At 38.1% G+C, this 15628-nt stretch overlaps 1 protein-coding gene and 1 pseudogene across 1 annotated transcript; both read right to left on the bottom strand.

Annotated features, from left to right (window-relative positions):
• Positions 1-4769: 4769 nt before the first annotated feature.
• LOC122913616 lies at positions 4770-8518 on the bottom strand (annotated as a pseudogene).
• A 5473-nt stretch (positions 8519-13991) lies between these two features.
• LOC122914345 (olfactory receptor 4C6-like) lies at positions 13992-15111 on the bottom strand. The gene has a single exon (XM_044260974.1). It carries the CDS (start codon positions 15109-15111, stop codon positions 14149-14151), a length of 963 nt encoding a protein of 320 aa, XP_044116909.1. The 3' UTR covers positions 13992-14148.
• Between the last annotated feature and the right edge of the window lie 517 nt (positions 15112-15628).

Here is a 15628-nt window from a genome sequence, read left to right as displayed (position 1 = left end):
TTCTTAATTCAGTTCCTCAAAACTTTGTGAAGGAACCTTATCCCTGCACTCTGAGAGAGAAATTCCTTTGAGGCTGCCTCTCTTCCCAGAGTTGCTTCTTTGGAAAACGTATGAGTAATTGATTTCTTCCACAGCACTGCATATTTATGGCAACTCTCACACAAGTTAACAAATGCCTAAGGCAGGCATCCAGCCTCAGGAACTCCAGAAATACCATTACTCCCAACCATCCCAAAGGATGTCCAATGTGTCAACTTGTTCAGACGGTCCATGGGCAAACACGTGCTTTGGGGCCAATTAGTTAGCTTCAACTCACTGTGAACTGCAGGAGAGGAAAATCTGTTCACTTCTCCATAAACTTTGCTTCAGCCCATCTCTTCTAGAAGCGTGAGAGTTGTTGAAGCCGCCTAAAGGCTTAGATATATGAACTATGTCAGATAGACAGATATGAGCCCTAGCTTCACCATTATTTGCTATGTGATATTAAGCAAGTTTCTTACCTTCTTTAATTTCCAATTTTCTCTTAGGAAAAGTCAACCAGTAATAAAAATTTCTCTTTCTTTTTTTCTTCTTTCAACTCTCTTTCTTCTTTTGAATACTTCTTTTAGAGAGAGAGAGAGCACAGGAGTTGTTGGGGGGAAGGCAAAGAGAAAGAAAAAATTTTAAGCAGGCTCTACACCCAGTGAAGAACCCAACACAGGGCTCAATCTCTTAACTATGAGATCATGACCTGACCCCCGAAATCAAGAGTCAGACACTCAACTGACTGAGCCACCCAGGTGTCCCAAATATATATATATATATATATATATATATATATGTATATATATATATACACACACACACTCACATATATATACATATATATACACATATATACATATATACACATATATATAATTTTACATATATATATATAAATTTTAACATTAATATTCAGTACTCCCTTTCCAAATGTTAACTATGTTTCTAAGTCAATGTAGAGAGGAAGAAAGGAAAGATGGAAAGGGAAGGAATTTTTGAATACATGTCTTCTGTGTTTTCTTTTTCTTTTTAAATGTGTGTGCCATCCACGGGGTACTGGGTGGTTCAATCAGTTAAGTCTCTGACTCTTAATTTGGGCTCAGGTCATGGTCTTGGAGTCATGAGGTCGAGCCCTGTGTCAGACTCTGCATTCAGCACAGAGTCTGCTTGTCCCCCTACTGTCCCCCTCACTCTGCTCCTCCCCCTACTTTTTTCTCTCTTCTCCCTCTCAAATACATACATACGTTCGTACATACATACATCCATACATAATGTATACACAAGTCTTTAAAAAAAGATGTGTGCCGTTCCACATAGCCACACAGAAGGATATATGCCATTCTTCATATCCACACAGAAAGTTGCCTGAGAATAGTTATAAGCTATCAAAGATGATGTAGATTGCATTATAAATTACTTTTCCCATGGAAAATCATGTTACTACCCAGCACTCTGGTTCAAGAATCACCTGCCAGGTGTGTCACTGTCTGCTAGGCACCTTCAATGGGGATGAGGTGAGCCATGCAGGGTACAGGGGAAGAACACAAGGTGGAGGCAGGAATGGAGGTAAGAGGTGCTCACAAAAGATTGCACAATGCTTTGTACTCTTGCTGAAGGGTCTAGTGGTAACCAGCAAGCCGCAAGCCCTGGTATCTCACATAAATGTCTGAGAGGAAATCATACCCCAACACTGGCCTCTTTTATTACAAATGGACTGGAAGAATCCTAAGAATGGTGTTTGGTGTGTCACTTAAGATCTTAGAACCTCAGCTTCCCCATTAATTAAATGGGAATATGAATACCTACCTTTAAAAGGCTTCTGTAAATCTCAAAATATCTAACATAGGGAAAGAATGAATCTTTTGCTCAGAGAAAGCACAGAAGAAATAATCATGTGTTCTTATTAATCTTACTTAAACATGAGGAACTGAGAACCAGTGAAGTGAAATACCACACAAAGTTCCCACAGCTAATTGGTAACAGAACTGAGCCTAGAATCCACATCTCTTAAGTGTAAGTCCAAATCTCTTTTATGTTCGTAAGATGTGCACAGTAAGGTCATAAGATTTCTTTGCCTGGAGAACAAGAACAGCCAATGAACGAGCCCCTGCATTAAACCTCCCTGTTCAAAAGTCCTAAACAAACTCCTTACATTTGAAGGAATTATTAAGGTCTCCAGTTCTGGTGGGAAAATTTTGGAGGGCTGTTTGCAAGGAGATCCTGAAGTGGCCAAAGGCAAGAAGCTGAGTCAACAATCTCATGAAGATTCTTCAATCTCTGAGTCAAAAGACCTTTAGTGCTCATTAAATTTCTTGTACACCATAAGACTGGATGACATTGAGGTTCCAAATTCTGTCAAAACAATGCCAGGAGTTCCTGAAATCACTCAACTATGCTCATCCCATCATGAAACTGTGTGGAAATAGAACAAATGCCAACTGAGGTTTGTCTTTTTTTTTTTTTTCAGCATAACAGTATTCATTATTTTTGCACCACTCCCAGTGCTCCATGCAATCCGTGCCATCTCTAATACCTACCACCTGGTACCCCAACCTCCCACCCCCCGCCCCTTCAAAACCCTCAGATTGTTTTTCAGAGTCCATAGTCTCTCATGGTTCACCTCCCCTTCCAATTTCCCTCAACTCCCCGCTCCTCTCTAACTGCCCTTGTCCTCCATGCTATTTGTTATGCTCCACAAATAAGTGAAACCATATGATAATTGACTCTCTCTCTGCTTGACTTATTTCACTCAGCATAATCTCTTCCAGTCCCGTCCATGTTGCTACAAAAGTTGGGTATTCATCCTTTCTGATGGAGGCATAATACTCCATAGTGTATATGGACCACATCTTCCTTATCCATTCGTCCTTTGAAGGGCATCTTGGTTCCTTCCATAGTTTGGCAACTGTGGCCATTGTTGCTATAAATATTGGGGTACAGATGGCCCTTCTTTTCACTACATCTGTATCTTTGAGGTAAATACCCAGTAGTGCAATTGCAGGGTTCCCAACTGAGGTTTGTCTTAGTTTAAGCCCCCCTGTCCTCATCTTAACATCAACCAGGGCACTGATTTAAACTCTGCTTATTTAAAGTTGTATCTTACAAAGGAAGGTTTCCAATGAATAATTCAGAAATTCTGGCTAGATAAACCCAACTAATACAATGAAAATTTGAGGATAGAAATGATTTTAATTGGATCAGTAATAGTTCAGGGGTGCCTGGGTGGCTCAGTGGGTTAAAGCCTCTGCCTTTGGCTCAGGTTATGATCCCAGGGTCCTTGGATCGAGCCCCACATCAGGCTCTCTACTCAGCAGGAAGCCTTCTTCCTCCTGTCTTTCTGCCTGCTTCTCTACCTACTTGTGATCTCTGTCAAATAAATAAAATCTTTTTTTTTTAATAAAGAGATAGTCACAATTAAAATTCAAATCACTGGGAGCAAGACTTACTATTTTCAGAGAGTGGAAGAGGGAACAGAGTGTGAAGAATGAGAAAATGCATAGACAGCAGTGGCTTTATTTTCTACTTGAATTTTGTATATACATATAATTATATTTTATGTACTTTTATATAATATATAAAATATATATACATATAATTATATTTTATATAAAAGATTATAAAATATAACTTTATATATATTATATGAAATTTTATCTATATAAATATATAGTATAAATATATATAAAAATATATACATGTATGTACATATATACATATAATTATATTTTATGTAAAAGTATATAAAATATAATTTTATACATATTATATAAAATTTTATATATAGAGAGAGAGATACCATTACTAAGATCTAATATCAGCAATAACTACATTCCTTTGCCAAACTTTACTTTGGTGTGTTAATGTTACAGATATACTTAAAGGGGCATATGGGAAGACACCTCATTTATGCACTTACTCAATAGTTATTCACTGAACTCCTACATAAGGATGTTCTAGACTATTATGATACATAATGAAAAAAAAAATTCCCTGCCTCAACTAGAGCATACAGTCCACGAGAGGAAACTGACAAAAAAAAAATAAGAAAATTAAATTATATCAGCATATCAGAAAGCAATAACTTTTCTTGAAACATAAAAAAATAAAATAAAATAAATAAGAGTAGATGGGGAAGTGAGGTCATGAAATCCAAGGTATGAGTTCCTCTTTCAGAACATAGTCATATGATGTACGATCTCCTATACTGCTCAGTTTATGAGAATTCTTGATCTCCTCCACCCTTGAGTCCTGACTGTTGTCTTCATTGATCAGAGAGATCAATATCCTACACATAAGTTTCTTTTAACTTGAAATAGTTTAAGTTTCTGTTTCTAATCTCTCAGATGTTTTTTGTCATTCCTCCACAAAGATTTATCAAAACATGGGATGAGTGGCAAGAGTTTTGATGGGTAATTTCTCTTCCTAATCTTTCACTGGATCTTACATATTAAGTAAACATAATCTCCAACACTTTTTAATTTATATGAATACTGAATTACCAAATGAGAATTGGTAAGTGAACTAAGTGTGAAAATATTTTTTCTGGCACCATATTACTGGCTTTTTGTCTTTTCATTTTTCTTTTTCTCTTTCTTTTCTTTTCTTTTTTTTTTTCCAACATATAAGCTCCTATTAAAGAGGTCAAAACACACAAAGATTTTGTCTCGAATATCTGACTTTTATTCTTCACAATTTTTTTGAACTTCAATGTTTCATTTGTCTCTACAAACCACCATTAGTCTGTTTCATATTTTCTTTATGGCATTTTTCATTTCCCTATTCCTGAAAGTGTAAATCAAAGGATTGAGCAAAGGAGTTAGGATGGTGTAAAGACAGTCACCATTTGGTCAAAGGAGAAAACAGGTGCAGATTGTGCATACACAAATATGCAGAGGACAAAGAAGAAAACCACAATAGCGACAAGAGATCCACAGGGGGAGAGAGCTTTCCACTACCCTTCATGGGTTCTCAGAGAGAGGAAGATGACAACATAGGAGACAAGCAACAAAGAGTATTATGATGCAGATAGACCCACTGTTAGCAACCACCAAAAGGCCAAAGATGTGAGTGTCAGTGCAGGCAAGCTCCAGTAATGGGTACAAATCACACATGAAGTGATCAATGGTATTGGGGCCCTAGAAGGGCAGGTGGAGAGTAAAGAAAAATTTTATCATGGAATGCAGAAAACTCGCCATCCAGTCTATACCCATCAGAATGCCACAGAGCCCATAGTTCATGATGGTTGTGTAGTGTAGGGGTTTACAGATGGCCACATATTGATCATAAGCAATGGCTCTGAGGACAATCACCTCCACCCCAGCAAAGAAGTGTTCAGCAAAGAGCTGGGTCAAGCAATCTCCAATGGAGATGCCTTTTGTCTCATAGAGGGAGTCCACAATCACCTTGAGGGGCAATGACAGTGGAGAAGCAGGCATCCAGGAAGGACAGGAAAGCCAAGAAGAAGTACATGGGGGAGCCGAGGAGTACTGGGCTGTTGCTGATGGTCACAACAATTAGCAAATTGCCCCTGACAGTTGCAATGTATCCAAACAAAAATACAACAAGTACTGTTTTCTGAATTTACGATTATGTGAAAGCCCCAGGAGGACAAACTCAAGTTACAAAGTTTTGGTTTTGCATGATTTCCAAGGGAAAGCTCAAAGCTACCAGAAGGACCATGTAGAGGCTACAATTATGAGAAAGAAAAATGTGTTTCAGACCAGTGAAAAGTGATACAGTCGTCATTAAGAAGTTGGTGCATCTACATGAAAAATTATCTTCTGTGTTTCTAGCATCACTGTGAACACAAAATTCAAATTTGTTGAAGGTGGTAGTGGAAGCTCAGGAAGAACTGAGGAGGAGAAAAAGGATTATTAAATACTTTAAAATAGCTAGAGCTCTAGTAGGGGGGAAAGGAGGTACCTCCACGTGTGGAGAAATAGTTTATCTCAATTACCAACTCTAGTCTCTTAGCACTGGCTTCCTGGAGTGAACTGCTGAGAAGGATTCTAAGGAAAGGAGCATGACACTGGAGTTATCATGTCCACCCCTGAGCACAGAATAGGAGCAGAGTACATTTGCATGCTATCCCTGCTAGAAGTTTGCCTGATCTGCAAACAGAAGAATAACATTCAGGTTAAGAAGCACTTGTGAAAAAATAATGAATACTATTTTTCTGAAAATAAATAAATTGGGAAAAAAAATTCTGAAAAAAAAAAAAAAGAAGCACTTGCAAATCATGGTTACTCTCAAATATTTCTTTAAACATCTGAAATGAACATGGCCTTTAAGGTGAGTTCATTCATTCCTTATAAAAGAGAAAGATACATGGGAAAGCTCCATACAAACACAGAGCAAGAATCCATGTGTTGAGTTGCTTGGTTGTTGTTTTTGTTTTTGTTTTTGTTTTCTTCATCATTTTAAAATAGGAACTGGAATTTAGAAGGGGGAAAAAAAAAAAACCTATACCAGAGTGTTGCCATGTTTTACTAAGTTAAATAATACCAAAACAAAACAAACAAACAAAAAATAGTTGTAGGCCAAGTGCCTAGGATACAGTCCATGTTAGGTCTTATCCTTATTGTACTGATATGAAACTCATGCATACAAAGATAGATTTGAGAATAGAAGTTAGATCTGGGATATTAATAGAGAAAATTTAGTTCTAATACCTAAGTCTTTCCCACTGTGTCAACAGAAAGGAACAAGATCTTTCCTCTCCTTGCAAGAATGAAGAGCAGGTTGGCCTTTCAACTCTCCATCCAGCTGTAGAGGTTTAAGCCTTCTGATTCCCTTGTTCATGTTTGGATGAGGCCTTTTGATGAAGAACACAGAATAAATGAATGTAGAATCAGAAGATAATGCCCAATTACTTAAAGATACAATTTATCAATGGCATTATTTTTAAGCACTGTCTACACACACAGTAAGCTTGAAATTTTAGATTATCATAAGGTAAAATATGTGGTTTTATTTTAAATCACGGGTTTTAAAAATATCCTAATTCTAAAGTTGCAGTAAAACTGCTTTATTCATGCAATCATTTGCAAAATTCCTTTGCATTATTTCCAGACTGACAAACATGTTTATGTTCCTTATAGTAGTAACTCCCACACTAAAGGTTATTCTAAAAGTGAAATAGGGTGGTATAACTTTTTTTTAAGATTTTATTTATTTATTTGACAGAGATAGATCACAAGTAGGCAGAGAGGCAGGCAGAGAGAGGGGCGGGGGAAGCAGGCTCACTGCTGAGCAGAAAGCCCAATGTGGGACTTGATCCCAGGACCATGAGATCATGACCTGAGCCGAAGGCAGCGGCTTAACCCACTGAGCCACCCAGGTGCCCCAGGGTGGTATAACTTTTATAATGAAGGATGATGTCATGTAATTTATGATAGTAAAAATTTAGAAATATCTAGCATGGTCAACAATAGGAGGATGCTTCTGCAATTCAGGCTATGACAGATTGATAGCACCTGATACTGACAGTGAAACACTAATTAATAGTGTGAGGACATGAATGGTGAAGCATTTTTATAATGTGAAAAGAGAAAAACAACAAATGCGTAATAACTCTGCCCATTTATACAGACATGTTAATATAATGAAAATCAAGATGTGAACATACAAAAATAATAGACTTTTATTTTCAGTAAGTATCTAGAGAGAACTGTATGAAATTTAAAATTAAAAATCAAGTTTACTTTATTTAAGATGATTTATTTATTCTCGAGAAGAGATTATGAGTAGGAGGGGCAGAAGGAGAGGGAGAGAGAATCTGAAGCAGACTCCATGCTGAATGCAGAGTTGCAAAGCAACTGCAACAGGGTTGCAGAGCAGTCTGAAGCAGACTCTGCAGAATGCAGAGGCAGAGCACTATCTCAAGACACTAGATCAACCACCTGAGTTGAAAGCAACAGTCAGATGCTTAAGCAATTGGATCACGCAGACACCCCTAAAAATCTTCAAATCCACAACACCATCATTTTCCATCAACTTAGCAGTTCAGAAAAAAAGGAGAGGGAGCTTGAAAATCATTTTATCAAGTGTCCAGTATAATTAATTTGTGTAGGTGGAACTCTCATGATAACATAGTTTCTTAAACTAAAAGTGTTAAACTGTTATAAGCTTTTCACAAATAGATGTATCATGGCCCAAACTTTCCCAAAGATTCAAAGGTCTATTCTTCCTCAATAGCCATACTCTTCAATACACTAGAGGTGCACCAGAGATTGCTCAAGGACCTTCGTGGCTGTAAATGGAACTGTGAACCATCTCCAGGTCTGTGACCTGGGAAATTTTGCCTCCCCACTCTCCCCTTTGCCCACTATTTCCTTCCCCCTCATTTTGGCACAAAACTAATTCTAGCATCAGTCATTCTGAAAATAACAGAAATTCCTGTTTGAACATTCAAGTAAATTTTTTAAAACTATATGAGAATCCCAAGAATTCTGACATTGGAACGTTTAATGTCTTCATTAATCTCTCCAACCATTTCTTCGTGTGCTTCTAGACGCCTATCTCTGTTTTACTCAACTTCCTTCTTTCCCTCAGCTTATCTTCTAGATCACTGATTCTCTTTCTGTTTCATATACCCAGACTGTTAGAGTATCCAGTTTAGAATGCAACTCATTTTTTTTGTAAAAGATTTTGTGTATTTATTTGACAGAGGGAGATCACAAGTAGAAGGAGAGGCAAGCAGAGAGAGAGGGTGAAGCAGGCACCCTGCTGAGCAGAGTTCCTCCCAGGACCCTGAGATCATGACCTGAGCCAAAGACAGAGGCTTAAACCACTGAGCCACCCCCGTGCCCCTAGACTGCAACTCATTCATAGCATTTTTTAATCTGACCTAATTGGATCTCATTTCTGCCCTTAAAGATTCTATTGTGACTAATACTTTATTCAAGCCTAGCTCTTGACTTTATGATTGCTCTCCTGAATTATTTCTCTGACATCTTGCTTATACCCATATCTATTAGTTCTGTGGTAGAGGACATTAAAGAAAAATGAAACAAGCAAAACTATATGAGGAATTAATAGTATGGTCACCATTGTATGTAATATTCTATAATCCTATTTCAGGCTGAATTTAAGATTTTATGCACTTATTAGTACATATTAGCCTCATATGAATGTCTTTTTAAAAAAATATTTATTTATTTGACAGACAGAGATTACAAGCAGGCAGAGAGGCAGGCAGAGAGAGAAAGGAGGAGGAAGCAGGCTCCCCGCAGAGCAGAGAGCCCAATGTGGGGCTCAATCCCAGGAACCTGGGATCATGATCCCTAGCTGAAGGGAGAGGCCTAACCCACGAGCCACCCAGGAGCCCCGAACAAATAAAAAATAGGATAACATGACTAGGACCTAAATAGGTATATGTAGCATTACATCAGCATTTGGATTTAACTGAAGATGAAAAACTAAATAAGTTCTAATTTCATTAGCCTTGATGTATTAGGTACTCCTAAACCTCTAAAAAATGTTTGCATTCTAACAGCTGCTATTTATTGATAACATGTTATTGTGTCAAGTGCTGTCCTGTGAACACCACGTGGATTATTTTGTTTCCAAATCCTTTGAGACTTTTTATATATGATCTACATTAAAAATGAAGATTTAGGGTGAAAAAAAGTAATACAGCTGGCCCAGCGGTCCACAGCTAAGTGATAGACTAATGCTTGCATTAAACTTGGTAGCTGGACAACAGTACCATTCTTTTAACTACTATCTCACACTTTAAAATCCTCTCTGAAAATGCAAAAATGTGCATTATAAATCTCACCATTTGTCAGTTTCTTGAAAATTCTGGTGATGGCAATCTCCTATACTGCACAGAGAAAAGCCCCTTCAATGGCTACCCAACATGTGAAGCGTGTCCCAAGTCTTACTTGTACATGTAAGAGGGAGAGGAAGAGTAACTCTGGCTGACAAGGTAGAGAATGTTCCTCACTACTTATCAATCTTCAACATGGTCTCCAGGAAAAAAGTAAAGAAGCAAAAGTTTCCTTCTTGGGGCACCTGGGTAGCTCAGTGGGTTAAAGCCTCTGCCTTCTGCTTGGGTCATGATCCAAGGGTCCTGGGATCCAGCCCCACATTTGGCTCTGTGCTCCTCAGGGAGCCTGCTTCCTCCTCCTCTCTCTCTCTGCCTGCCTCTCTGCCTACTTGTGATCTCTGTCAAATAAATAAATAAAAATCTTTAAAAAAAAGAAAGAAAGAAAGAAAGAAAGAAAGAAAAGTTTCCTCCTTGGTTTCCAACTGCACTTTAAGGAAGTTTCCCTGAAAGGTCATGACCCTATGGAATTGCTTCTCTGTTCTCACCAGGGTTTGGCAATTTCACATCAGTATGATTTTTCAAGATGCAGTTTCCTGTGATCTGATTTGATCAAGTATTTGCAAAACTTTAATGTCTCCAACCAATTAAAGTTTTTTCTTTTCTCCTTTTCCAAATACTTCTGGGTTTCCATTTGAAGACACTTTCCATTCCATTCATATTCAGGAATACAAAACTGTGCACTGGGATAGAATACAAGATCTCTGTGCAGCATTAAGACAATGTGCCCATGTGCTTACTAAATACAAGAGCTGAGTCCTGGGATGAAGTACAACATCAACCCACCAGGACCTGTAATGTGTTGGAAGTAGAGTAGCAACAGGTGCTTGTTAAAAGATTAGCACATTTTATGAATAATGTGCAAAGATGTATAGTCTAATCTGAAATCTACTTTTTATTCTTCAGTACTTAAGCTATATATGTCATCATTTTAAAACTAAAGGACACAATTTTTAAAGATTAAAGGACTTTTTCTCTTTTCCATTTTTTTGTTAAAAGAGAAGGAATGGCAGGTCTGTATACTCTGAATCTAGGTAGCCCTGGGGTTGAAGCTTGAGGGAAACTTAGACTTAGTTCATAATGTCCCTTCAGAGAGGACACATACCCAGGAGTCTGTTGTTCTACACACTCCTGTATCCTACCTATTTTTATGTCTATTCACATCTACAAAAAGAAGCAGCATTGAATTGATTCATTAGAAAAATGAACCTGCAGAAGCACTTTCACCTGTGGTATTGAGGGACAGGAGTTATTCACCTGTGGTGTTAAGGAACAAGTGTTATTATCTTTTCACTGATATTTTAGAGAGATTCCCTGACCAGAAGAACCATCTGACCAGGACCACATTCCTAGAGAAGATGATCCTTTAAACACATGACTCAACAGCAGGACTCTAGCAATTATTTCTGGAACTCTGGACCCTACTTCAAACCACACTTGGCATCTTCCACTTTATTCCATGCCCTGTTTTCTCCATCACTAATTACTTGATTCTGTTAGAGGAAATGAGAGCTGTAACACTGAAATAATAGTGTGAAGGTGAGGGAGACAGATAAAATAACAAACATGTTATTGGTGCAAATATTAAGTGAAGTTTCAAAAACAGACTTACAAATCAAAAATGAGAGAGGATGGAGATAGAGACAGGCACAAAGAAATGTATGAAATGAGGGGAATTGGGTAGAGGGAGATAAATAGCAATTGCCTTTCTAGAATTGATCCAATAAACCATTCTACCCTCAGATTTAAAATCCTGCCTTCATCATTTATAAATATACAAAATCTATACCAAGTTTTCAAAGATAGATGGCTTAATCTCTGGGCCATTTCTTCCATTTGTTAAAGTTCTTTATTAACAGGCCTACAGCAAAATGTTTACAAAGCAGAGCTTTATGGTATGTTCTGGTTTGTAGAAGATCCTGTCCCCTATCTCTATGTCCCTCACACTGATTTTATTGCCAAGGATGTTCAAACATAGCTACACATACATACAAATTTAAGAATCAAGTTTATCAATTTTAATGAAAATATACTTTGTCATTCTGGTGAAGGGGAGTTATTAATTCATTATAGAAAATGGTGTCTCAAAATCGGGGCCTTACTGGGCAGAGCCAGCCAAATTTCCCAAAGGACCACTGCCTAGGTGAATATCCAGGGTGAGATAGAGTGAATTACTGATGGAGTTCTAGAATTGCAGGGAAAGAGGAGGTACTTTTGTATTTGCTTATTGTCTGATTAGAACACAGAAAGATACTTCAGTCTTCTGACTGGGATTAATGATGGAGTCCATAAGATAAGAAATGTGGAAAGCCTACTCAAACTTAGGACACAGATGTCACTGGTGATCTTGAAATGAGCGTTTTCAATGTTAGGTACTGAAGTATCCCTGGAAAATGTTTAAAGAGAATAGAAAGAATTGGATAACAGGCATCAAAGAGCCTCTTAGGTTTTGCTACAAAGAGGAGGAAATGAAATGGAGTAGTATGTGATAAAGGAAATAAGACCAAGGGAAGATTTCATTTTAAAAATAAAAGAAATGACAGACTGCTTCTTTGCTGAAGCAAATTATCCATCAGTAAGGGAAATATAGGTGAAATAAGAGATGTCTTTATGTAAGTGAAATGGAGGTGAGGCTCAGAACACAGATTGTAAAGAGATTGGTTGCCTTTGGATAGGAGCAAGGTTATGTGTTTATTGGAGAAGGTAGAAAGGTAGTATATAATTGAAGAGATGCTGGTATATTGATAGTCATGACTCTGTGGAAATGTTCTTCTGCTGATTTAATTTTTCTCAGTGAAATAGGAAGCAAGTTCATCTAATGTTTTTCCATTAATTTCATGCTTACAATAGCTCTTTAGGAAAATATTCTTCTCCAAACTAGGGCAACATTTTACCCTATTTTGCTTTGCATTTGTATCATGAATAGTATTGAATTTTTCAATTCTAATATAGAGAGAATCATATGATTTATAAGCTAACATTAGTAACAGCAAGTTCCTATAAAAAGGGAGTAAGATCAAAACTTGTTTCAGATGTTACTGTTAAGAAGTCAATCTGAGGGGTTTGAAGCGGGGAGGGGTGGGAGGTTGGGGGAATCAGGTGGTGGGTATTAGAAAGGGCATGGTTTGCATGGAGCACTGGGTGTGGTGCAAAAACAATGAATACTGTTATGCTAAAAATAAATAAATAAATAGATAAATTTAAAAATAAATAAATAAAAGAAGTCAGGCACTGGGGGTTCCTGGGTGGCTCAGTGGGTTAAAGCCTCTGCCTTCGGCTCAGGTCATGATTCCAGGGTCCTGAGATTGAGCCCTACATTGGGCTCTCTGCTCCCCAGGAAACCTGATCCCTCCTCTCTCTCTCTCTCTCTGCCTGCCTCTCTGCCTAATTGTGATATCTATCTATCTATCTATCTATCTCTCTGTCAAATAAATAAATAAAAATCTTTTTTAAAATTGTTAAAAAATTTAAAAAAAAAAGAATACAGGCACTGAATTCCGAAGTAATATGATTAACGAGAAAGCTATTTAATGTGAATGACCTTATAAGAGTTAAGAGAAGAAATTTGTATTCAAACTGACAGGTAATAATTTCAACACAAATGGTAAAAACAGCTCTTACCTATTTAGTAGAAGATGGAGTTTTTGGACCCACTTTTGACACTAGAAAAATTCCCAAACAGAGTACAAACATTTGAGGCTAGGAATATCATTAAGATCCTTCCAGTTCTGTAATTCTAAAATTAAAACAGATACATTATAATCCTAAATTTTTTACTTATAACCAGTTATTTATGCTGCCATGGGCTTTTTCTTCTCTTTTGACATGAGGCAAAATGAAAACAAGTAAAATGAATCCAGGAATGAAGAGGCAGAGAATAACTAAGGGGAATGACCAGGGAAAAACATCAGGAGAGACTTGTTTAAAGAGATGTGGAAACTTCACCTTAAGGAGGTAAAAATAGGAAAAAAAAAAAAAAATGAGATGGAGCCAGCCAAGCAATAGCTCTGGGAAAGAGAAGTTCAGCAGCAAGCAGAGTAAGAACAAACAAAAACACTGAACCAGGACTGGAATTATTGAAAACCAGACTTGAATTAATTAAAAAAAAAAAAAATAAAATAAAGGAAGAGGAAAAAGGGTTCCCAGAGTCTTTTAAAAACAAGGTTGGAGCAAATGTACTAGAGAATTAGGAAATAACTTGATTATAGTATCTTAATCTGAATGGCACACATAAAAGATGCCATTGACTCTAGGGCGCCCAATGATTTGGAATGAATGGGACTTGCAGGAACTCATTATCCTTGTAGGAAAAATCTTTCCTTAGCACATAAGCCAATGACATCCAGGGTCACTCGTTTCACCAGTTTCCTCATGGCATTTTTTACCTCAGCATTCCTCAGGGTGTAGATCAATGGATTTAACATGGGCACAACAATGGTAAAGGACACAGCCATTGCCTTGTCTATGGGGTAAGAGGCCACAGGCCTCACATATAGGAAAATGCATGGCACAAAGAACAAGATGACCACAGTGAGGTGGGAGCCACAGGTGGAGAGGGCCTTGTGCCGCCCTTCAGAGCTGCAAGACCTCAAGGAGCAGAGAATGACCACATAGGAGGTGATGAGGATAAGGAAGATGGTCACACACATCACCCCACTGTTGAGGATGACTAAGAGACCCAGGGTGTGCGTGTCCATGCAGGCCAGTTTCAACAAGGGAAACAAATCACACATAAAATGATCAATGACATTGGGGCCACAGAAGGGTATCTGATACATGAAGAGAAGCTGTATTGCTGCATGGAAAACTCCTCCCAGCCCGGCCCCTCCCAGCAGCAGACAGCACATGCGAGAGGTCATGATGGTTGTATAGTGCAGGGGCTTACAGATGGCCACATAGCGGTCATAGGCCATCACGATGAGAAGGATGATCCCCACACCACCAAAGAAATGCTCTGCAAAGAGCTGAGTCAGGCAGCCTTCTAATGAGATGGTAGTGGTCTTGGAGAGAGAGTCCACAATCATCTTCGGGGCAATGACAGAAGAGTAGGTGGCATCCATGAGGGACAAGCAAGTAAGGAAGAAATACATAGGTGATCTCAGACTCTGACTTGTGATCACAGTTACCACAATGAGTAGGTTTCCCAACACTGTGGACACATACATGGTTAGAAACACAGCAGAGAGTATTTTCCGCAGCTCCGGGTTCTCTGTAATGCCCAAAAGAATGAACTCAGTCACGTTGTTTGGATTCTTCATTTACTATGGGCTGATATAAGCACACCACTCTGAGATAGAAAATCTACAAAAGAATATTTTTTTTAATTAGTAATCACTAAGTGTGTTGGACAAGTTTTACACTGTGTCTCAGACCCTCTTGACCTGCTTTTTTCTCCAGCCACTAATATGGCCACCAGCTGCTAACAGTATAATCTCATAACAGCTCCATCTTATTTGATCCCAAATGATACAGGGAAAGTACCGCTCCAGTAGTAAAGTTCTCTTGGCTCTGGATACTTAGCAGAGGCTGTCTGCCCTTGGGTGGGAACACATTAGAGACCACTACTTTAAATGGGAATATAAAATAAGGTTCTCTTAGGCTCCTCTAAAACCCAAAGACACACCCTTCATATTATCCCTTTTACTAAACTAGGTACACGGCTTCCAGGACACTGTTTGCAGTCTACAATATGGGCTAACCTCAATCTATAGCCCAAGAACTTCAATACAATTTTAGTAGTTCTAATAAAGTAGAAGGAACATAGTCTCAGAATCA

This window comes from Neovison vison, chromosome 7, assembly GCF_020171115.1.
Source record: "Neovison vison isolate M4711 chromosome 7, ASM_NN_V1, whole genome shotgun sequence".
NCBI classification, from domain to species: Eukaryota; Metazoa; Chordata; class Mammalia; order Carnivora; family Mustelidae; genus Neogale; species Neogale vison.
The sequence above is the reverse complement of the archived record's forward strand: the minus strand, read 5'-3'. Positions and strand labels throughout refer to the sequence as shown.